General features: G+C 38.8%; 1 protein-coding gene across 2 annotated transcripts; it reads left to right on the forward strand.

The window, feature by feature from the left end:
* Positions 1 to 21085: 21085 nt before the first annotated feature.
* LOC110873663 (protein HEADING DATE 3A) lies at positions 21086 to 23364 on the forward strand. 2 transcript variants are annotated; one of them, XM_022122654.2, is made up of 4 exons: positions 21086 to 21377; positions 21458 to 21519; positions 22515 to 22555; positions 22871 to 23364. In XM_022122654.2, the coding sequence occupies exons 1-4, from the start codon at positions 21180 to 21182 to the stop codon at positions 23092 to 23094; spliced, it is 525 nt and encodes a 174-aa protein (XP_021978346.1). In that variant the 5' UTR covers positions 21086 to 21179; the 3' UTR covers positions 23095 to 23364. The 2 variants fall into 2 exon arrangements, with proteins under 2 accessions (XP_021978346.1, XP_035838754.1); XM_035982861.1 differs by having other exon boundaries at positions 22948 to 23364.
* Positions 23365 to 24019: the final 655 nt, after the last annotated feature.

The raw sequence follows: 24019 nt of genomic DNA on the forward strand, positions 1-24019 counted from the left end.
ACATAATACAACTAAAGAAAAAAACAAATTAGACTAGAAAAGTCAAACTTGACTTTGACTTTGACTTTTGAAAACACGGGGTGTTACAGCCTCCCCTTGTTTAGGGAATTTCGTCCCTAAAGTAGGCTGAAAGCTGCACAGCACCGTGAATCACTTTGAGAACTTTCACTCTCTAGACTTTCACTTGAACAACTGCGGGTACTTCGCCTTCATGTCGCTTTCGAGTTCCCAAGTGAACTCTGCGCCACGTTTGCCTTCCCATCGGACTTTCACGATAGGAATGCACGAGCGCCTGAGTTGCTTGGTTTAGCGATCCGTGATTTCAATAGGCTTCTCCACGAAGTGTAGCGTTTCGTTGATTTGAAGGTCGTCGAGAGGTACAATCAGATCATGGTCAGCTAGGCATTTTCGAAGGTTTGACACGTGGAAAGTCGGGTGGACGTTACTAAGTTCCTCCGGTAGTTCGAGTCTGTAGGCGACTTTTCCGATCCTTTCTAGAATCTTAAAAGGTCCAACATATCGAGGCACTAGTTTCCCTTTCTTGCCGAATCTGACCATACCCTTCCAAGGTGATACCTTTAGGAGTACGTAGTCGCCAACGTCAAATTCAAGGGGCTTGCGTCTTCCATCGGCGTAACTCTTCTGTCTGTCTCGAGCTTTCACCAAGTTGTCTCGGATCTGAAGGACTTGGTCAGTCGTTTCTTGTAGTAACTCGGGACCGGTTAGTTGTGAGTGACCGATCTCGTGCCATACAATCGGCGATCGACGTCTCCTTCCATATAAAGCCTCGAATGGTGCCATTTGAATGCTGGCATGATAACTGTTGTTGTACGAGAATTCGACTAACGGCAGGTATTTTCCCCAACTACCTCCAAAGTCTATGAAACACGCATGGAGCATGTCTTCAAGAGTAGAGATCGTTCTTTCAGTCTGTCAGTCGGTTTGAGGATGGAATGCGGTACTTAAGTTAAGCGTCGTACCAAGAGCTGCTTGAAACGTTTCCCACAATCGCGAAGTAAACCGAGCATCTCGGTTAGAGATGATGTCACGAGGCGTACCATGATTACAAATGATCTCGTCGGTGTAGATTCGGGCTAATCGTTCTACCTTGTAGTCTTCCCGTATTGGCAAAAAGTGGGCTGATTTGGTCAGACGATCAACTATAACCCAAATGCTGTCGTGACCTGATGGTGTGGGCGGGAGTTTGGTTATGAAATCCATAGCTATACTCTCCCACTTCCATATAGGAATTGGTGGTTGTTCGAGTAAGCCAGAAGTTCTTTGATGTTCAGCTTTAACTCTCGCACAAGTCAGGCAACTTCCAACATAGAGAGCGATATCCCTTTTCATGCCCGGCCACCAGTACTTGTAGCGAAGGTCCTGGTACATTTTATCGACACCGGGATGAATAGAATATCGGGATTTGTGGGCTTCATCCATTAGAATCTTTCGCAAATCGTTCCGCTTAGGGATCCAAATTCGGTCCAGATAATAGAAGATCCCATTCGATTTGCTTACCAGCTGAGCACCATCGTGATAGATTCTCTCCTTCTTCAGAGTGCGTTCATTAAAACAAGCATGCTGAGCTTCGCGAATGAGGGTTTCGAGGTCATGCTGGGCTTGAGTATTGCGAATACTAAGCAAATAACTCCGTCTGCTGAGCGCGTCGGCAACAACATTTGCTTTGCCTGGGTGATAACGAATCTCGCAGTCGTAATCGTTAAGAAGTTCTACCCATCGGCGTTGACGCATGTTAAGTTCCTTCTGATTAAAGATGTGTTGTAAACTCCTGTGATCGGTGAAGATCGTACACTTGGTACCGTACAGGTAATGTCGCCAAATCTTCAATGCAAAACCAACTGTGCCTCGCTCGAGGTCATGGGTTGTATAGTTCTTCTCGTGGATTTTGAGCTGACGAGATGCGTACACTTGGTACCATACAGGTAATGTCGCCAAATCTTCAATGCAAAAACAACTGCGCCTAGCTCGAGGTCATGGGTTGTATAGTTCTTCTCGTGGATTTTGAGCTGACGAGATACGTAGGTTATAACCTTGTCCCGCTGCATGAGAACACAACCAAGACCAAGGTTGGAAGCATCACAATAGACAACGAAATCATTGTTTCCGTCGGGTAACGTGAGGACAGGAGCATTGCAAAGTATATGCTTGAGGGTTTGAAAGGTAGACTCTTGTTCAGTTCCCCAAACAAAAGGCTTGTCTTTATGAGTAAGAGCGGTAAGCGGCACAACGATTTTAGAGAATCCTTCGATAAATCGTCAGTAATAGCCCGCTAGTCCGAGAAAAGAACGAACTTCAGACGGGTTCTTAGGCGTAATCCAACTTTTAACTGCTTCAATCTTTGCGAGATTGACATAGATACCTTGACTATTAACGATGTGACCCAGAAACTGAACTTCTTCTAGCCAGAATTCGCAATTGGAGAACTTGGCATAGAGTTGATTCCCCTGGAGTAGCTCGAGAACCAAACGTAGATGTTGCACGTGTTTGGCTTTCGAATTGGAATAGATCAAGACGTCGTCGATGAACACGATGACAAAACGGTCTAGAAATGGCTTACACACGCGATTCATTAGATCCATGAAAACTGCGGGTGCGTTGGTTAAGCCAAAGGGCATAACAACGAACTCATAGTGGCCGTATCGAGTGCGAAAAGCGGTTTTGGGGGTGTCTTCTTCCTGAATGCGCAATTGATGATAGCCTGAACGTAGGCCGATCTTTGAGAAACACACAGCACCTTGCAGCTGATCAAACAAGTCATCGATCCGAGGCAGGGGATAACGGTTCTTGATGGTTAATTTATTCAATTCTCGGTAGTCGATGCACATCCTGAACGACCTATCCTTCTTTTTAACGAAAAGGACTGGCGCGCCCCATGGAGAGGTGCTCGGGCGAATAAAGCCTTTTTCAAGCAATTCCTAGAGTTGATTCGAGAGTTCCCGCATTTTGGATGGAGCGAGTCGATAAGGAGCCTTGGCAACAGGGTTAGCTCCAGGAATGAGGTCAATACGAAAGTCGATATCACGACTTGGCGGTAGTCCAGGAAGATCATCAAGGAACACCTGAGGAAATTCACGGACCACTGGGACGTCTTTGACTTCGGCCTTCTTTTTCTTTTCCTTCTTTGCTACTACAATGTTGGCCAAGAAAGCTCTGTATTCCTTGCGGAGATACTTGCTAGCTTGGACACATGACATGAGCTTGAGGCCCTTTGAAGCAGTTTCACCGTACACACATAGAAGATCACCATTCGCGAGCGAGAATCGAATCATTTTATCAAAGCACACAACTTCAGCATGGTTTTCGCCAAGAAAGTCCATGCCTACTATGACGTCGAAACTTCCGAGTTACATTGGAATGAGGCCGATTGGGAAGATGTGATTGTTGAGCTCGAGGGTACAATCACGGAGAACAGAGTTAACAGTGACAGTTCTTCCAGTAGCGACTTCGACTTTGTAGGATCGGTTTCGGACCCAATTGAGTCTATCAGAAGAACTTTTCCTGATTTGAACGACGGAAACAGACAAATCAGGTTCAGTTCACCGAGAATTCACTTTAAACTGTTGATTCTATTGAACTGGAAAACGTTTACAATCAAGTCAACACTTCAGCAGCACTTCGTATTTCACCGGAAGACAATCACCCTAAACTCTATATGATTTCGCTCCAACTGACATCCTATTTATATTTGAGCTGATTTCGCTCCAACAAGTATGAGCGAAATCACATCTCGAGCGAAATCAAAGCATAACGTTTCGGGCGAAATCAGGCTCTAAGCATTATAAGCAGAATCAGGATTTAATGAGGTTTCGCTCCAAATGACAAAATGTCATTTGGAGCGGAATCAGCTTCAAATCCAGTTTCTTGAATTTCATGCCCTGAACTAGCCTATTCTACTCTAGACTAGATACAAGACGTAGACGACAGACGGATGCACCAACAAACTCCCCCTCGGATGTTGACGGAGTCTTCAGTGTCGAGTCTTTGCATCTTCAGTCTTTATCGGTCTTCTGAGCTTCCTTTTGAAATATTTGACATTGAAAGCATCCTCAATCTCTATTGCACAAATGCAGTTCCAGGATCAGCACTGGCTCTCACTGCTTCTTCAGCTTTATCTTCAACAAACTCCTTCACTTGGATGTTGACGTCTTTAAATCCATCAGCACCAACATACACTCTTTCTCAAATCAGCAGAAACAATCTCAGGATCAGAAACCTGGCACTTTGTAACTCAGACTCCCCTCTCAATCAGCTGGGATCGCAGTCTGGAAATCACAAATTCAGGATCTTTTCCTAGCTCTTATCCTGCAAAACTCTACCTGAAACATAAGTTGTATGATAAACATTTAAGCATTCAGACACCACTTGTAAAATGAAACATAGAATGATCTATCAATTAGTTACTGATGAACCATTTTATGTTCAAATCTTTTGATGACCACTTGTAAATTTAAATTCAAATCTTTCACACACACCACTCCCAAACCAGTTCATCAAGTTTAGCACTTGGAATTTTGAAAATCAGCTTTTCAACACCAGTTGTCGAAAATCTTTTTGGATTTTTCAAAATTTATGCTAAAACACACCGAAAATCTTTTTTGAATTTTGTGAAATAACCAAAATGAAATGGAGTAAAGAAATATTTGCAGACAATCTTTTTGTGAGTTTGTGCAAGAGGATCATATCAGTTTTTGAGATACATCACCAACACCGTTAAGCTTAATTTCATATTAAGTTCTAAACACTTCACTTAGATTGTCAGTATGTTTGTCCTCTTAAATTTACACACAAATTTCAACTATTTTGAGATACGTTGTTAATGTCTTAATCACTTAAGCTTATCAGTGTGTCCCACTACTTGAATATACTCCCGTATCCAGATCCCAATATTCAGTCTTACAGGTAAGTATACCACAAATGATATCTGTAAACGGGTTAAATTGCGAGGGCCATGAGAGCTCAGGTCGATACTTCCGTATACACAGAGAGATGACGGCTTCGACTTTTGGTGTGTCCCCTTTAGAGGATCTTTTGTTACAACAGCAGTGACTATCAATTTTATTGTTTCATCAACTTACTGAGGGCGAGCTTATAATTCAAAGCACTTGCAGAAAATATTATTCGGGGACTAGGTTAGTATTTCGATATAGCAGAAGTCCCGGGATAATACCCCAGATATCACTGAGTATAAAGACTTAGTATTTCAGAATAAGGAACCTTTCAAACAAGATTTCAGGGGTTACTTATATATCCAAGAAGTTGTTACCCACAAAATAAGCAAGTTTGAATTTTTAGGTTTATATCTCGTCACAATCTACTAAATGTGTAAAAATCTACTGAGACATCCACAGTGAAATTGTTTATCACATTTTACTTTATATTTCTTTAGCATGTTGTGATAGTTCACTGATGTACTATCATTTCCTCTTTTACGCAACAAAAACTCATTTTTGAATTTTATCATGTTTTTGGCTTTTTCGAATTTTTTAATGTTTTTGGATTTTCTGAAATTTTCTACTCCCCCTAAAATGCAAACACATTAAAGAAAATTGAAAACAAACTATACAAGGAAACATGACAACCGATATCAAATCACCTCAATTCACCATTCACTAGGCATAAACAATCAGAACCATTTAGATTTCAAAACACTTAAGTTTGTTTTAATCAAAATGTTTTTTCCGGAAAATAAGTTTGATTGATTTTACCACTTGCAAGTATATCAATAATAGGTTCAGGGATATGGTTCATCATATTGTCTTTCAACCACTAGTAGGAAAATGCAAGCACAAATTAATGTCCTTGATTTACCATATGCAAGTATGCACAATCAAATCTTCTTACCACTTGTAACCAAAACACAAACAAACCTCTTTACCGTTTGTATGATGACATTACCGTAGTAGATTCCTCAAGAAAGATGCGGATACCTGCTCCTCGCTTACCAACCTGGGGAGCTCCGGCAAGTCAGGTTTTTCATTCAAAGAAAATATCCACCCAAGCCTGACCAGCCTTGGGTGTCACCGAGCCATCAACACTCGGTTTCTTACCTCCTCTCTTTTTCTCATAAAACTCTTTAACCCCTTTGACTTTTCGGTCAATCATCTTACCAAAAATATGTTTTACCTTGGGGTTAAAGGCCTTCTCCACATCAAAAAACTGTTTATCATTATAAAATTGGTTAGAAATTTCAACCTTACCAATTTTCTTTTTATAATTTTCAGCCCGAAGTGATGGAAAATCCTCATCATTCACAATTGTAACCGACTTCTCAGCTTTCAACATAGCTTCATATTTTGAAACAACATGTGGCTCAACTGACTTTATGGAGTCAGTTTCATCGCCAGAAGATAGCTCCTCTGATTTTGACCTATCAGAATCATTGCTAGAGCTTTCAACAGGCTTTTTAACAACCCATTTTTGTTTTTCAGATTTAACCTTTTTCTGGTAAAACTTGTTTGAACATTCACCAGTTTCAAAAATTGAATTTTTGAGCAGTTTGGTTCTATCAAGCGGTGGTTCAAACTCAATAACTTTGTTCTTCAGTTTACGAGATACTCCCTGTTTTGGTGCTATTGCCTTAGAACAATCTCTGGCAATATGTCCAACAATGTTGCATTGGAAACAGGTTCTCGTATCTTTCTTTTGCTCAGCCATCTTCTTCATTTTATCTTGCTTCTTTGCAAGGAACTCATTGTTTGACTGCCTCCAGAATGCTTTCTTTTCTTCTTCGTCAGATGACGTACCTGAAACAAATGTCATTTTGGATTTAAAATCACGAACATATTTTTCATTTTTCTGTTTTTCTGTTGGAGTAAACCCTAAACCTTTCTTTTTGAAATTACCGTTATGGTTAGATTTCTTTTGAAAACCTGAACTAGAGCCGTAACCTTTTTTCTTGTTTAATCTTTGTTGAACTCTTGAGGTGTAAGGTTTAGGTTTTTCATTAAGATGTAAATCTTTTATTTCAGACATATTAATTTCTGTGAGTTTGAAAACCTTGTTTATCAGTTCAGTTTTGACACCTCTTATTGGAAATTCCTCATCAGAATATAATTTCTCAGAATCATTCAAAGTATAAGCAACTTTAAACGTTTCATCATCCAAATTAGATTTTGATAACAGGAATTCTTTGTCATAAACTATTTTGCCCTGTTTTTCTGTTTGACTCGGAATGCAGGACTCAGACGTTGACTCTGAACTAGACTCCGACTTTGAGTCCTATGTCTCATCATTATGTAACACGTGATCCACCACTATCTTCATCAATTGAGACTGTTGATCAGTGTCAGATGATGTAAAAACGACATCAATACTATCTGGCAAGTTTACTGACGACTCCGACTCCCACTGCAAATTTGTTGCCTTTTTGACTCTTTCATCATTTGGATTTCTAGCCAAATATCCATTTTCCAGCGGAGGTGGACACTTGTTGTAACTGACATTTTGTTTCTTACCAGAATTCTTCTTGTCAGCCTTTTCCTTCGTGTCACTTTTCTTCTTTTCAGGAGTCTTTACATCAGCAATTTTTTCAGCATCTTTTTCTTCAGTTACATCATTGTCCTCAAATGCCTTCAAGCTTTCAGCTGTCGGATAAATCCTGTCAATTACATAAGACGAACATGAGTAACTTTTCAACAAACGATTAACTCTTTCAGTTTCAATCCTTTGAAGTTCCAATTTCTGTTCAAGAGCAGCACACTTTTCAATATAATTGTTCACAACTTTTTGCTTGACCATGAATGCTCCTTGAAGTGTCTTCATCGCAGTAGCTTGCTCTTCACTTGTGTCGTTGTACATATTAATTGCCTTGTTCAACACATCATATGATTCTTTCAATCTGTTCATGTTATGGATCAATGAACTATTTTGTTTCTTTACAGCTTCACAATTTTCACAAGTTATTGGACTCTTCTTAGCAATAGCTTCCTCATCAATTTCGAATTTTGGAACTTCTTTCACTTTCCTTCTAATCACCGGTACTGTCTCATCATCACTACTTACCGGTGTCTTGATCTTTTTCTTTTTCTTCTTTACTTTCTCATCTTCACTGTCGCTTTCTGCCATCATCTTCAGATGTTCTGCCATTCTTCGTGCATAATACTCAGTTCCATCATCATCACTATCTTCTTCAATTCTTGCAACAAAAGCTTTGTGAGCTGTATCGGCTATGGCTTGATCAGGAATATAATCATCCCAAGTAAAATTCTCCCAGCTAAAACCCTCGGGTAGCTTTTCATCATCTTGATCGATCAAACAAGCTTTTCCATCAGCTGAGACATATTTATCCCAGTTGAATGACTTCTTTACATCTTGATTAACCATACAAGCTCTCTTTCCAGAATCTTCAATCACATTTCTTCCATGTGCAGTTTGAGCTTGATGTTGATGGTGTTGAGATGGTTATTGAGCAACTTGATGGTAAATGGCTTTTCGGTAGTAATCATTGTTGTTGTTGAAAGGATTCTGAGCTCCATTTGCTTCGCGGTTAGTGCACTCCCTCTTGAGGTGACCTTTCTCCCTGCAACGAAAACAAGTGACTTTAGATTTGTCGAAACCCAAAGTAGAAACATTAGCCTCACGAAGATCATCTCTCCCCGTAATCTGCTTGAATTTCTCAGCTCTCCTTAACACACTAGCCAAACACCATTTTATGTCCATCAGCTCCATTTCTTCAGCATCTATCTGGTCGTAATCCTCCTTTGTTAGCATTGGATTCCCGATACGACCTGCAACAAAACAACTATAAGATTCTAAAACCATTCCCAATAAAGACATTTGATTTTTAGCAACTTCATCTGAATAATCTTGATCATTCTCAAGATTTAATACAATATTGCATTGATGTTTTCTTCCATTCTTTGTTGCTGAAATGTTCGGATCAAATGATGGAAATGATGAGAAACTTGTGTTGCTGCTTGATCCTTTTGATGAACTTCTGGTTGAATTCTTGGCGTTGTAAGCAGTTTCCAATTTTGGAGATAAATTTATAGATTTCTCATTCACCCCAGATTTGTAATACAACCCAATATCCTGTTCACCGTCAAAATCTTTCATTCGAACAATCTTTCTTTGCTCCATCTCTTGAGCTTCCAACTTTTCAATGAATTTGCTCAAGGTTAACGTGCTAAATCCTTTCTTGTTCCTGAGCATCATCAAATATGTGCCCCATGTTTCGTGTGGCAATGCATCTGCTAGCTTCTCTATCAGTTCTTCATTGTCTTTGTTGATGCTTACCCTCTTCATATTCACCAACAAATTGCAATATCTTTCGATGATTTGCTTTGTGCTCTCATTCTTTAATCCACGAAACAAGTCAAATTCTTTCTTTAACAGAGATTTCTTGTTCTTGATCATTTCCTGACTACCAACAAACTTTGATCTTAAAGCTTTCCAGATAGAATAAGAACTTCCGTTATGTTGCAATAAGACCATGATGTCTTCTTTCACAGCTTGTTGTAGCAAACTCAACATCATTTTCTCATTCTTGTATTTCTTCTTGTCATCTGCACTCATATCCTTGATCGCAACTTCCTCTTCATCGTCATTTAACGGTCTCACATACTTCGTCTCAACACACTCCCATGCGTCTAGGTAATTAGCTTGTACCGAATTTTCTAAACGACCTTCCCAACCTTTATATTCTTCTATGTTCATTAGTTTGGGCGGTTTTTGCATTGTTCCCGTTTCGTTTTCTAGCATTGTGTTCTGAGCAATAGTGATCGGGGTAACCGGAGTAGCGAATGCGTTGTAGAATTCTTCGTCCATTTTTCAGATTTCAAAAATTTCACAAATCAGTCTTGGTTCAAGCGAAATCAGCAATATAAGTTGGATTACTGATTGGAGCGGAATCAGAAAGTAAGCAAGAGCGAAATCACCAAGTACCCTGGAGCGGAATCAAGATGAATTTTGGAGAGAAATCAAGTATGTAATCTGGGGCGGAATCACAATGTCAGCAAGAGTGGAATCATGCAATAACTTTGGAGCGAAATTATGATGTTAATCAGGAGCGAAATCACATTGTCAACAGGAGCAAAATTAGAAACTTTTCTGGAGCGGAATTACGATTTGGAGCGAAATTAAGATCAAACTTCGAGCGAATCAGAAGTGATGTCATCATTTCTCGAACTCATTTCAAACGAAATCACAAATATGTCAAGATTTAATTCGAATTTTCTGTTGAAACTTTCTAGGCTTTGTTAGATCCTAATTCCGAACAACATGTCCAAAAATCAGATCAATTCGACAACTTTTTCCCGGTCAATTTGCAAAGAACAGTGTAGAAGGTGTAGAAAAACAGAATTTTCGGCTGAATTGGCAAGAGCTCTTCCTCCTTAGCTCTGATACCACTTGTAGGATCGGTTTCGGACCCAATTGAGTCTATCAGAAGAACTTTTCCTGATTTGAACGGCAGAAACAGACAAATCAGGTTCAATTCACCGAGAATTCACTTTAAACTGTTGATTCTATTGATCTGGAAAATGTTTACAATCAAGTCAACACTTCGGCAGCACTTCGTGGCTCACCGGAAGACAATCACCCTAAACTCTATATGATTTCGCTCCAACTGACATCCTATTTATAGTTGAGCTGATTTCGCTCCAACATGTATGAGCGAAATCACATCTCGAGCGAAATCAGAACATAACGTTTCGCGCAAAATCAGGCTCTAAGCATTACGAGCAGAATCAGGATTTAATGAGGTTTCGCTCCAAATGACAAAATGTCATTTGGAGCGGAATCAGCTTCAAATCCAGTTTCTTGAATTTCGCGCCCTGAACTAGCCTATTCTACTCTAGACTCGATACAAGACGTAGACGACAGACGGATGCACCAACAGACTTTGAATGACGAGGGGAGATAAGAGCGCTTACGACTAAGGAGCTTCTCGAATTCAAACGACACAAAGCAGTTATCGGCTCCAGTATCAAACAAACATGATGCATAAATACCATTCACAAGGAACGTACCATTAACTTCGTTGTTGTCAGCCTGGGCTTGACGAGCATTGATGTTGAAGGTTCTGGCGTGTGCTGCTTGTTGCTGCTGCTGCTGGGGCTCTTGCTTCACAACCGTGTTTGGGCACATGTTTGCAAAATGGTTAGGATCACCACATGCAAAGCATACTCGAGCATTGACCATGGGTGCTTGAGCTGCGTGTTGGCCCTGTGAGGCTGGAAGTAGAGCTTGATGAGCGGCGGCAGGAGCTGCGGTGTTACGGGGACCATAGCGACAATTCACCGTGAAGTGGTCGTACAGATTACAATGAGCGCAGAAACGACAGGCGAGACCCACCGGATGATGATACGAGCATGTCGGGCAGAGCAGGTGTGGACCTGTGTATGCACGCTTTGCTGGCGGTGCGTTGGTCACTGGAGCTGGTCGGTGGTGTATCTGCTGCTGAGCCGGTATGGCTTGCAGAGCAGCACTGGTTGTGACAGCACAGTTCTTGTTGCTGGAGCTGCTGTTGTTGTGCTTCTTCTTGTGGCGTGATGACCTGGATGGTTGAGAAGAGGCGGTATCAGCGGTCGGTGCAGTAGTAGCTTGATGCAAAGACTTGGAGGGCTTATCCCAGGAACCAGCTTTTACCCGCTTGTCATTGATCTCGGCGGCAAGCAAGTAAGTCTCCTCAATTGATGATGTCTTGGAGGCATGAACGAAATCGGCAACACAATCGGGTAGAGCTCGAATTTACTTCTTGATCGCTATCTCGGGCGTCTTGACTTGGTCGGGACAGATAATGCTAAGCTGCTTAAAGCGAGCAGTCAAGGCAGCGTTGTCTCCATCCTTCTGCTTGATGTTCCAAAACTCGTCCTCCAGCTTTTGGCGTTCATTGGGAGGGCAGAATTTGTCCATCATGATGGCTTTCAGCTCTTCCCAAGTCAGCTCATAGGCTGCATGATTCCCGCGTTTGTTTCGTTCGGCCGTCCACCAGTCTAGAGCTCGGGACTGGAAGACACCAGTTGCGTTCAGGGTACAGAGATTTTCAGGACAACCGCTTTGGCGCATAGTGACTTCAACCGAATCAAACCATTGGAACATAGCAGTAGGGCCATCTTCCCCGATAAATTATTTTGGTCCGCATGCCTTAAACTGTTTGAAGCCGAAAACAGTCTTGGTAGCATCTTTAGGAGCTTCGGTTCTCGACTCCTCAGACGATTTGCTGACGTTTTCATAGACATCGCTCATAGCTTTCGCGACTTGTTTGGCGATCATAGCAGCAAGACGTTTGTCCCTCTTTTCTTGGCGAGAAAGTAGGTGTCGGGATCCAGACGACATCGTCTGCAACAGACATCGTCACAGGACTCAACACAACATAACCGAATCTCACCTCACACGTCTAGTCTAACTAAAGCTCAGGAACACGATAAAGCATGAATCATGTAAACACATAAGCACAAAATCATAGATTCACATAATCATAGAAGCACATAAGCACGTAGGGCACAGATTCACAGAAGCACATAAACAAATATACACATTTAGGCACAGATGTAGTCAGAATACAGAAACCTATCCTTCCAAGTTCGCGTGTCGTGCATATATAGCGATCGCGAATAGCATATCGAGTAGCATAGTATAGTCGTATCGCACATCGTGTATAGCATAAGCGTATATCATAGCATACTATCGTCTAGAATTGAAGCGACTTGTCAGCGTATTGAGATAGAATAGCAATGCGAGTTGTGTGTGTCGATCGAATTGATAGCAAAAATCGAATAATTCTTCAAAAACTTAAACACGTAAGCAAATAAATACACATAAAGCACATAAAATCGACGAATAATCAGAGTCAGCAGTTGCGGGCTCAGAATCGAAACACATAAAATCAGGAAATAGATTGTCTGCGGCTATTAGACATTGACTAACCAAAGCGGTTCGACTATTCACAGTAAACTTGTCGTCACATTTCGACTTTCGGGATGGTGTTTCTGCCTCGATTCTTGGGCATTCAGCATGTATCCCCTAGGTCATACTTGTGAGTTCAGGTCGTTGGAGTCCGTCGAGGCTTTGGTGAGATATAAAAATCGGAATAAGTTGCCAAGGTTAGGGTTTCACCCCTAGCTTAGAAACTTCTTCCTTGTTGTAAAAATAGAGGAGATTATTCATAAAAATGTGGATTTCACTCCTGATTTGGAATAATTCTCCTCGTTCGTTATTGAAAAATGTGAAGAAATCACTGATGAATTGATAAAAATCAGCATTGACCAAGCAATTTAGTTGAGAGTTTGCGGTTTTCACACCTAATCTCGACTAAATCGCTCGATTCTACTTAAAAATTCGAGTGCAGTGATCGCGAGGAATTGCAGGATATAGCACATAAGCTTGGTCTGTTGGTTCTTAACTATAGTCTAGGTCTCTAAGACAACGACCCAGACTAGGTCGTGTCTAGCCTAATTCCCTATAGTTATGGCTCTGATACAAATATGTCACACCCCAACCGATGGCGGAATCATCGGGGCATGGCACTGAGCGAAACAGATTGTCCAGAAGTTTCCACAACAACTATCATTACTATTCAGTTTAAATAACACGTCCCATACCGTATCCCAAATAGTAAAACAAATTATTACAGATAAACATCTAGTCAAATATTCTATTCCGACAACTCAGGTTCAAATATAATATAAATATTGTTCTAATGTTTCTAAAGACTCGATCTGCAAGATCTACAGACAACTATGCTCTAGACGCTTATTCTAAGCTCTAATTCCTAGCAGATAAGCATCCTAATTGCCTGTCACATACGTTAAACTAAAGTCAATACATATAATGTAAAGGTGAGCATACACGTTTGATAATAGCATATAGAGTTCGAAATAGTTTACGCATAACCAGCACGTATACAGAGGAAAACGAAGCATGTAAATTATCGACATGGATCTATCGATACCATTGACTGCGGGTTGACTGCCCGAGGCAGTTCGCAATACATGATTACCACCGTAATCCATGCAAGTAATTGTCCTTAACAACCCCCGTGTGAACGGGTGCTGAGTCCAAACTATAGTACTATCGTCTTAAGGCAGGTAGATAGCATTCCACGTGTAAACATAACAACAAGCATTCATTTAGTCACGTAATACATGCAGAACGGTTGGCGCTTAAATAATTAAGTAGTATGTTCGATTGTGAATTAGATAAGTAACGTACGTAACACCCAAAAGTGCTAAAGCAAAAAGGGTTTGAGTATACTCACAACAGTTGATGGATTGAAGGGAGCGCTTAAGAGTAGGGTTAGCCTGAATAGTTCAATAGTATAATGATGAGTAACGCGTAAAACGAATATAAGTGTTGATGGGTCGAACAGACTGGTCGATCGGACGGTAGGTTCGATCGGACGGCTTGTTCGTTCGGTTTGGCAGTCCGTTTGGACAGCCTGTCCGGTCGGTCGGTAAGTCGATTGGCTGGGCTGTTCGAGTGGATTGTTTCTTCCTTTGAGTAGGATGTGTTTGTGTATGATGGTTTGAACTTTTGAGGTTTTTGTTGCAGTATTTTAAAACATTGAAGTATCCTTACCTTTCAGGTCAATCGTTCGAACGGTCCGTTCGATCGGCCGGCTTAACCGATCGGTTAGGTACTTCAGTAATCAAGTTCTCAGCAGGGTGTCACCTGATCAGACGGTATTTTCGATCAGTTGGCATTCCACTGCTTCGAACAAGTTGAAAATCGATTAAGTGTAGAAGCATAGTATCTCATGATTCGAAGAGTAGTGTATTCAAACATTAGTTAGATCGAACAGCACTTCGTTCAATCCTAGACTTCATGAAACTGTTAAGGTGTAGGGCCACATGTTAGCCGGTCGGCTGGCCCGGTCAATCGGCTGGCATGTCCGATCGGCTGGACTGTCCGTGCGGACAGTCAGACCGATCGGTCAGCTTCCTGACCTGGTCATCTTGTTCGTCTAACACTTGGTTGTTCTGAATTGTTTGTCGTTATATCAAGGTATTTTGACAATGAGTTGAACCGTAGAACCCTCGTTCTTACTTGTTTCTCCTGCTTGGACAGGAACCACCCAAATCCGGCCGGTGAACGGTTCGGAACAGAGTTTAAAGTTTAACCCGAAATCGGTGAACCTCGTAGATAGAATCCGAATCTTGAACCACACAACTATTAGAAGGATTAGTGAGTTGGCTCAAGCTCCGTTTCTACCGGTTTGAAGGCATTGAGTGTAAAAGAGTTGAAAGAAAGTTGGAAAAACCATCTTTCAATCCTTTTCACCGTGTACATGTTTAGATCTATAACAGATCCTTGTTTGTTTATGTGGAAATCGGCTAGACCCAAGTTATTCTTGGTGGATTGAGGCCAAAACATGAAGTTCTTCAAGAACACCATGATGACATCATCCTAGAACACTTGAATCTTGATGATTTCACGGTTAAAAGTTAAGATTCGAAAGATAGAAAGGTGTAGGAGTGTGCATTGATCAAGAAAGTACAAGATTTAGGACGAAATCATACCGGGATTGAGAGAAATTTGAGAAAGAGTGAAGAACACAAGCTGGTCGGTCAGAGAGTTTCTAAAAGTGAAAAGAATGACAATGACAGGGGTATTTATAGGCTTCCAAAAGAGGAAAGGGCTGGCCGATCGGCCAGGCATCCCGATCGGACCGCCTGTCCGATCGGACAGTCTGTCCGATCGGCTGGGCTGTTCGATCGGCTGAAAGCCTGATCGATCAACAGCCTGTTTCGAGCGTTCGGTGCGACGATTTCTTATATTTGGATCTCGAGTGAAGATGGTACGAATACGATAGAGTTTCCTATCCAAATTACTTTTACTCCAAACCACTATATCAACATACAAGCATCTATATTTCTAATTATCATAGTTTTCTTTTGATTGAGTTCGATTGAGTTTCGGTTTCGATTCGATTGATTACCACACATAACATAAAGTAGACACGCACAAGTAACACATAAGGCACACACATGTATAATACACCAAAGTTTGCACAATTCGAGTTTCGAGTTTGATGATGATTCGACTAGCTTGAATATTGATTGATTAACTTTATCACATTGTTACTTCCTACTATTTAGAGTCGCATAGTGTTTCGCATTGATGAACATTCAATTACTTTGATTTTACGACACTTACTCCACGTAATACAACTAAAGAAAAACACAAATTAGACTAAAAAAGTCAAACTTGACTATGACTTTGACTTTTGAAAACACGGGGTGTTGCAGCAACCACTTCAAGCCTAGTTCTTTGCTCATTTCATTCTTCTTCTTCTTCTTCTTCTTCTTCTTCTTCTTCTTCTTCTTCTTCTAATCTGCTCTAATTGGAGTTTGCTTCCTATTGGAGGCCTCATACTGAGTATTCTTGCCATCCTATAACACAAGTAAGTGTTCTTTCCTAGTCTTGTTCATTATTTTAGGTTATTTTGAGCGAAAAGTCAAATAGTTGACTTTCTATTTGACTTTCGGTTTTGACCATAATTGGTCAAGTCAAAGTTCAATTGAACTCTACAACGTGATCGTAATCACGAAGGTTATAATCCCTAGCGATTGCATCTTCTGATTACCACGTTTACTTGTCGAAGTGACAAGTCAAAGGTCGGTCAAAAATGCACATTATGTGCATTTTATGATGGAACTATTTTTGGGTATCAAAACATCTAGTTTTGATACCAAATCAGTTTTACAACTTAGTTAGACATGTTTTGACGTGTCTAACTCAACACTTCTAGTTTAGTGCTTATTTAGGGTCGTAAGCGAGCGGTCTTGACCATCGCTTTGACTTTCGAATTCGACCCGTTTGGTCGATCTTAGGATCTAACCCAACACATATTTGTGAGCATAGTTATATAGGGATTAACTTACTAAGGTTATAGCTTATGGGCACGCCGTTTGGTTAGTGTTATGATAAGTCTTTCTTATGTTCTTTAAAAATGACCAAAATGCCCTTTTTGCGCATAAATCCATTTAAGCATATGTAACCAACTTTTTGACATATAAAATGATGTTACAACTTTATTAAACATGTTTTGGCATTTGAGACTTATCATAGGACATGTTTGGCCATCTGATCACACATTTACGCAAATGACCCGTTCAAGTAGCGTAAACTACCTTAACGAGTCATAATGGGTCAAAAGCACTTAGGATCACTTCCAAATCAGAATGTTAAGTTTACTAAGCCATGTCATATGAGTTCCAACACTCATTTGGGTTATAAGACTTCATTCTATCCGATCTCCCGTTTTCAAGTTTCGACACTAACGTGTAGTTATCCAATTCACTATGAACCACTTCGAAACATGAACTCTTGATCCCTTGAGCTTTGTTTACAAACTCATACAAGACTTATACACAATCCCAAGTGAGTACATAGTTCCCCACTTTTACGTTTTTCAAATGTTTTGGGGTGATACATATGTGTAATCAATTTTTTCTCAAATGTATGACATATATGTGTTTACTAAGTGCTTTTTGTGTAATATTCCTATTATGCAAGACACGATGATTGAGAACACAAACTAAATCCTCATAGGATCTACCTATCTTTATAGTTAGATTATTGTAGAATATTTGAAGTACAGCCTTGAATCTTACTATGTTCATAGTGAGATTTCTAAGAAGTGCTTTACACGACAATGGTTATTTTCTATTATTTCAAAACCAAAGTAAAGTTTGATATACTACAATTGTGATATTGTTAACCAAAGAATAGTTTGATATACTACCGATTTTGTTATTTCCTAAACCAAAGTATAGTTTGATATACTACATGTAACACCCTAATCGCGTATTAAACAACGACATGCGGCGGAAACATTGGGGAGTCACGTTACAAATTGTTTCACAACACATGGTACTTAAAGTTTGATTTTATTGAATTAATTGAATACATTGTTTCAGAGAATACAACTAATACACAACAATTGTCTTGTTGGTTTTAAAGTCACTAAGGCCTAAGTCCGCCCTATGTGAAGCATGCTCAAAGTCAAACATAAGCACCTGAAACACATGTGAAAATAGGTACGTCAGCATAAAAATGCATGTGAATAACATATGTTTTGTGATGAGGATTCATGGTTTTAATTTGTTAAAAGAAATGTTTAACTAAAAGTAGCTATGAACCCTTGTAAAAATGTTTTCTTTTAGAAAATTAAATGAATATCAATATGAAAATCAAATGATTTAAAAGAAATAATACATGGTTAAATAAATAACCAAATGACAATAAATTGTGTAAAATAAGTCATGTCTTGAAATAAAATGTCATGTCTTGTGTAAAAGATGTGGTGCGTTGTATAAAAATGTCATGTCTTGTCTAAAAATGTCATGTCTTGTCTTTGTCGAAGTGGTTTTGATAACCCCACGATATGTAATGTGTTAAAAGCGCGATATGTAATGTGATAAAAGCACTGAAATGGAGAGAAGCCATGCAAAGTGAAACTCAGGCACTTGAGAAGAATGAAACATGGACGTTAGAAGAACTACCAAAGGGAAAGTGAGCAATCAATTTAAAGTAGGTCTACAAAATAAAGTACAAGCCAAAAGGAGACGTGGAAAGGTACGACGCCCATCTTGTGGCAAAGGGTTTCATGTAGATGGAGGGGATAGATTTTCACAAGATTTCTGCTCCAGTTGCAAAGTTGGTCACGGTTCGGACTTTTCTAACGGTTGTTGTCAAACGGGGATGGCATATACATCAACTTGATGTAAATAACGCCTTCTTTCATGGAGATTCACACGAAGACGTTTACATGAAGATACCAAAAGGATTTGGGAAACGAGACATGAATGTGGTTTGTATGTGGATAAAATCACTTTATGGGCTGAAACAAGCGTCAAAGCATTGGTACCAAAAGTTTACCCATTCCCTGCTAGATATTGGTTTTAAATAAACAGGAGCTGATCACTCCTTGTTCGTTTTCAAAGAAAATAATGTTTTCGTTGTTGCACTAATTTATGTAGATGATGTTATTGTCGTGGGAAACTGCTTAAACAAAATGCAAGACACCAAAGCTTTCCTGGACAGGAAATTTAGCATAAAAGACCTTGGACCATTGGAGTTTTTTCTTGCATAGAAGTTACAAGAACAAAGGAAGGCATGGTGTTAAGTCAAAGAAAGTACATACTTGACATTCTTGAAGAAACATGGATGATGGGTTGCAGACCAAGTTCATTTTCTATGGAGAAACATTTGAAGCTCGGGAAGTATGATGAAGAACCGAAAGTGGGCTCTAACCAATACCGAAGACTGATAGCAAAACTTCCTTATTTACAAGTTACAAGACCCGATATTGCCTACGCTGTAAATGTCTTGAGCCAATTCATTAGTGATCCAAGACAAAGCCACATGAAGGCAACCAACAGGGTTCTTCGAAATATCTGAAGGCCACACCTGGGCGAGGAATTTTGATTCCTAAGGAAGGAGGATTAGGCCTCATAGCTTATTGAGATTCTGACTAGCTGGGTTGCCTAATTACAAGAAGGTCAAGAACTGGTTATCTACTACTCCTAGGGGGAGCTCCAATTTTATGGAAATCCAAAAGGCAATCTGGTGTATCTCGATCATCGGTTGAATCCGAACACAGAGCAATGGTCAATGCAGTTAGTGAAATTTTGTGGATGAGATGGTTGTTGAGCCTCCTTGGTACACCTTCTATCGGCCCAACAACTCCCTTTTGTGACAATCAAGCAGCTTGCCACATAGCTAACAATCATGTGTTTCATGAACAAACGAAGCACGTTGAGATGGATTGTCATTTCGTTATAGAACAAGTAGAATCAAAAGAAATACAACCTATGCAGATCGACACAAAAACACATATTGCAGATGTTCTTACCAAGTCGTTGGGTGCACACCAGTTTAAAGTGTTACTTGACATATTTATCTCCTTGATTCTTGGCAAGATTAGTGCCCTCAATTTGTATATAGGTTGATGACCTCTTTGTATTTTCCTGTAACCTTTTCTTGATTGTATCTAATGCCATTTTAGGAGTGTTTATTAACTGGAAAATATTTATAAGTAATCTCAAACGACTAAATTAAATTTGGACATAACCATGTTTTGCCACCTTTCCTTTTTTTTTTCTTCTTACCATAAAGAGTGATTTTAGTTTACAAAAGGTAATATTTTCGATTTCATGAGTTCCAGCAACCAGAAAGATTGAGTTTTAGTTTAAAGGTAAATTTTCGATTTCTAGGAGTTCCAATAAAATTATAAATTTATAAAGTACAAAGCACGTTTCTAAATTTGTTTTGGTTTATGCGAAGTTTGCTAGGTCAAGCTCAACAAGTCATAATGTCTTATAGTCCCAGTAGCAAACTCGTTTATTTTTTTTATTTTTATTTATTTATTTATTTATTTATTTATTTATTATTTTCAGTTTAGCCATTTCAGCATACTCGAATTGTTCGCATGCCACACGAATATCAGATATTTGAACTTTCTAATAACGAAAATATTTATAATCATCATCATCATCATACTCACTAAATTTCACCAATAGTAAAGCTAAGGTAGGGTCTGAGGAGGGTAGATGTACACAACGTTACATCTAGCCAGTAGGAATAGAGATGTTGCTTCTGGTGAGACCCCAGGCTCGATTGTAGTTTGTATCAAGCCTTGGACCTAAGACAAATAACACTCAAACAATCAGGACAGAGACTTATTGATGCATGTATCCACGTGTCTTTCAGCTATCAACGTCACCACATGATGCATGATTAACCATCCGCCGTTTTTAACGAAAATGTTCATAAAAACCTCTTAAAAACACTTATTTTGTTTAACCACCTAGAATAAAGAAAAAAACAACTGAATGTAGTTGTTTATCTTCTAAGATGAATAAATTCAATCCCATAAGAAGTGACAATGATGCATATAGCTATTCAAATTACCTTTTCACCTTTGGAGAAAGCTTATGCACTACAACTTTGGACTTGATATTTTCGTTGTGATAGCACACGTCGTCCAAGATTCCTTCAATCACTCTGCCTTCGCCAGTGGTCTATCTTTCATACATCTCAAAGAGAATATCTTTGTTTGTGAGCTAAGCTGTACAATGGTTCCAATCTTCAAAACCTCTATAAATACCAAGGCCTACAATATGTTTCCATACAAACCAGTACACGAACCTTCATACTTGAAAGAACAAACCCCATCACATAGAACTTGAGAAAAGAAATCCCTTTGTTGTAGGATGCCGAGGGAACGGGACCCGTTGGTGGTTGGACGTGTGATAGGAGATGTTCTTGATAGTTTCACCAGGTCGATGAACCTTACTGTCTCGTATAACGATAGGGAAGTTAGCAACGGGTGCGAGCTAAAACCCTCTCAAGTTGTGAACCAACCTCGGGTTGATATTGGAGGCGACGACCTGCGTGCTTTTCACACTCTAGTACGTCGGTTTCTTGTGACCTTCTTTAGCGTTTTAAAATTGCTTTCGAAACTAAACGAGTTTAGTTACATTGTTTGTAGGTAATGGTGGATCCTGATGCTCCAAGTCCAAGTGACCCTAACCTTAGGGAATACTTGCATTGGTAAGTTCTTCTTTACAATGAATTTATAAATTTTAAATAAACCGTCGAATCCAAGTAGGGTTTTGGAAAATTCAGGACAAATCGTGTAACATAGAATGCGTATTTTGAAATGTAATATGGCAAAAACAGAAATCAGGAATCACTTTTTGGAGAGACTAGAATTAAAAAAGGTAAAACGTTATGATCGCACATTGAAAGGAATAAATGTTTAGATACATACAAATAGTTTTCATGGCTTTCAATTGGCTACAACATACACAAAATACTCAAGTTTCGATATACAAGGTTCCCAGTTCATTCTTCAAGTCACTATCACTTGTGCACTTTATACCATGAACCTATTGAAAACAACATAGATTTGAGTTTTTTCCTAAATTTAAAAGGTTTCAACTTTTAAGATTCCTGTAAATTCTTGAAAAATATAATGCATCTCATACGACAAACAAAAAGCAAAAAAGTTCAGGGATACATAAGTTGTTTTCATGGCTTTAACTAGCTACCACATAAAAAAAGTAAGCTTCGATATACAAGGTTCTCACTTCTCTCTTCATTCTTCATGCTCATTGGTGAACTAGTTTTTTTTTTTTTTTTTTCGCATTTACAATTACACCTTTTGCATTCTAGCTTTTCTTCTGTACAACTTAATATTAATATTATTTCTTCTTAATAGTTAATTTTAAATGAAACAGAAGTAAATCAAAGATAGGTTAATCTTTAAGTAACATGAATCCGAAATAATATAACTTTTTTCGTAAATATTTATGTCCGAAATAATATAACTTTTTTTCGTAAATATTTATGGTTTAATTCGACATGATTGAAAGTAGCTTACATTTGTTTATTGTAAAAAGTTCATCTCTAAAGATATCTCTTGTACTTTTAAAATGTAAAATATTCTTCTGGATAGTCAGAATATGTGTAACTCATATCTCATATTTTATGTTGATTCTAGTGGGTGTAATCTTTTGGTCTTTCTAACACTTTATTCTCTGTAGGTTGGTGACTGATATTCCCGCAACAACAGGAGCACGTTTTGGTAAGTTTCGTTTTTCATTTCACATTCAAACAAGTTACAAAGTGGAGTCGTTCTTTAATAATTTTATTATTATTATAAGATATAAAGAAATTATGATGGTCCGTCCATGCATGTAAAGTGAAAACTATAGGCATTATGCAATAGACAATATAGGAATTTTGTAAAGGCATTCGCTTCTTAAAAGTATTCTGAGAATCTTTTCTGCCCAAAAGCAAAAGGAAAAATATCTTAGCAAATAGCTAACATAGTGTGGCATTGGTCACTTAGTTTTCTTGTTTACACACGTCTAATTCGATAATTATAAACTGACTATAGGGCAAGAAGTCGTGTGCTACGAGAGTCCAAGGCCATCGATGGGAATTCACCGTATGGTTTTCGTGTTGTTTCGACAGTTGGGTCGACAAACTGTGTACGCTCCAGGGTGGCGTCAAAACTTCAACACAAAAGACTTTGCGGAGCTCTACAACCTTGGATCGCCTGTGGCTGCAGTCTACTTCAACTGCCAACGCGAAAGTGGGTTCGGTGGACGAAGGAGATAAGAGTAAGATGAAGGCATGTCCCTGGCATGCAAATATTGCACCCTTAAAACGTGCACAGCATTTTATAATTGTCTTCATCGTTTAAAGTAATATATTATTTCACTACATGAAAAGTAGTCTGTGGCAACGGAGGCTATATATATACAAGGGTGTGAGGAAGAATCGCTATAAAGGAATAAGAATACTATATTATATACGAGGTTGTATTGTGTTAAAAGAATTGAAATGATAGAAAAATTATTATATTGAAATAAACATATATTTGTACGTTTTCACTCTCTTCCAATATAGTTTGATGACTTGGTGATAATCGTAAAATACTAATGTTTTCAGATAATAATTGGCACATCAAATCTATACATACATACCTGGAAATCATGTTGAAAGTTCATTAAATCTTCAGATTTACTAAATTTTTTAGAACTTCATAAATTTTATTGTCAACTTTTGTAAACGATTTAGTAACCACTTTATTAAACTTTTATGAAATATGTGTAAAAACTATTAATATATTTTTGTTGTTACAGTATCTTTTAAAAGCATAGAATCCATTATTTAAAAGAACTCACAAATTACGAAATATTTAAACTATATATAACTACGATAAATACTAATTATATTTAATTAAACATCCATGTAATTTATTAAACCTCATATATATTTGTGGGTTCTAACAGTAAATACCTTGTTTTCTGATTTACCCAATTTAACCATTGAGTTAAAATAAGTTTAAAAGAAGCAAAATATACGTTACCATAACAAAGTAAGTTTAGTTTATTAGATTATTGTGGGCTTTGGCCTAAGCTTGTAGCTAGGATATGTAATGTTTTTTTTTTCTTTTTTTTTATATGTACTTTACACTTTCTATCGAATAAACCCTAGACGTTTTTTTTCTTTTTTTTTTATATCAATTATTTTACGTTTT

This window comes from Helianthus annuus, chromosome 14, assembly GCF_002127325.2.
Source record: "Helianthus annuus cultivar XRQ/B chromosome 14, HanXRQr2.0-SUNRISE, whole genome shotgun sequence".
NCBI classification, from domain to species: domain Eukaryota; kingdom Viridiplantae; phylum Streptophyta; class Magnoliopsida; order Asterales; family Asteraceae; genus Helianthus; species Helianthus annuus.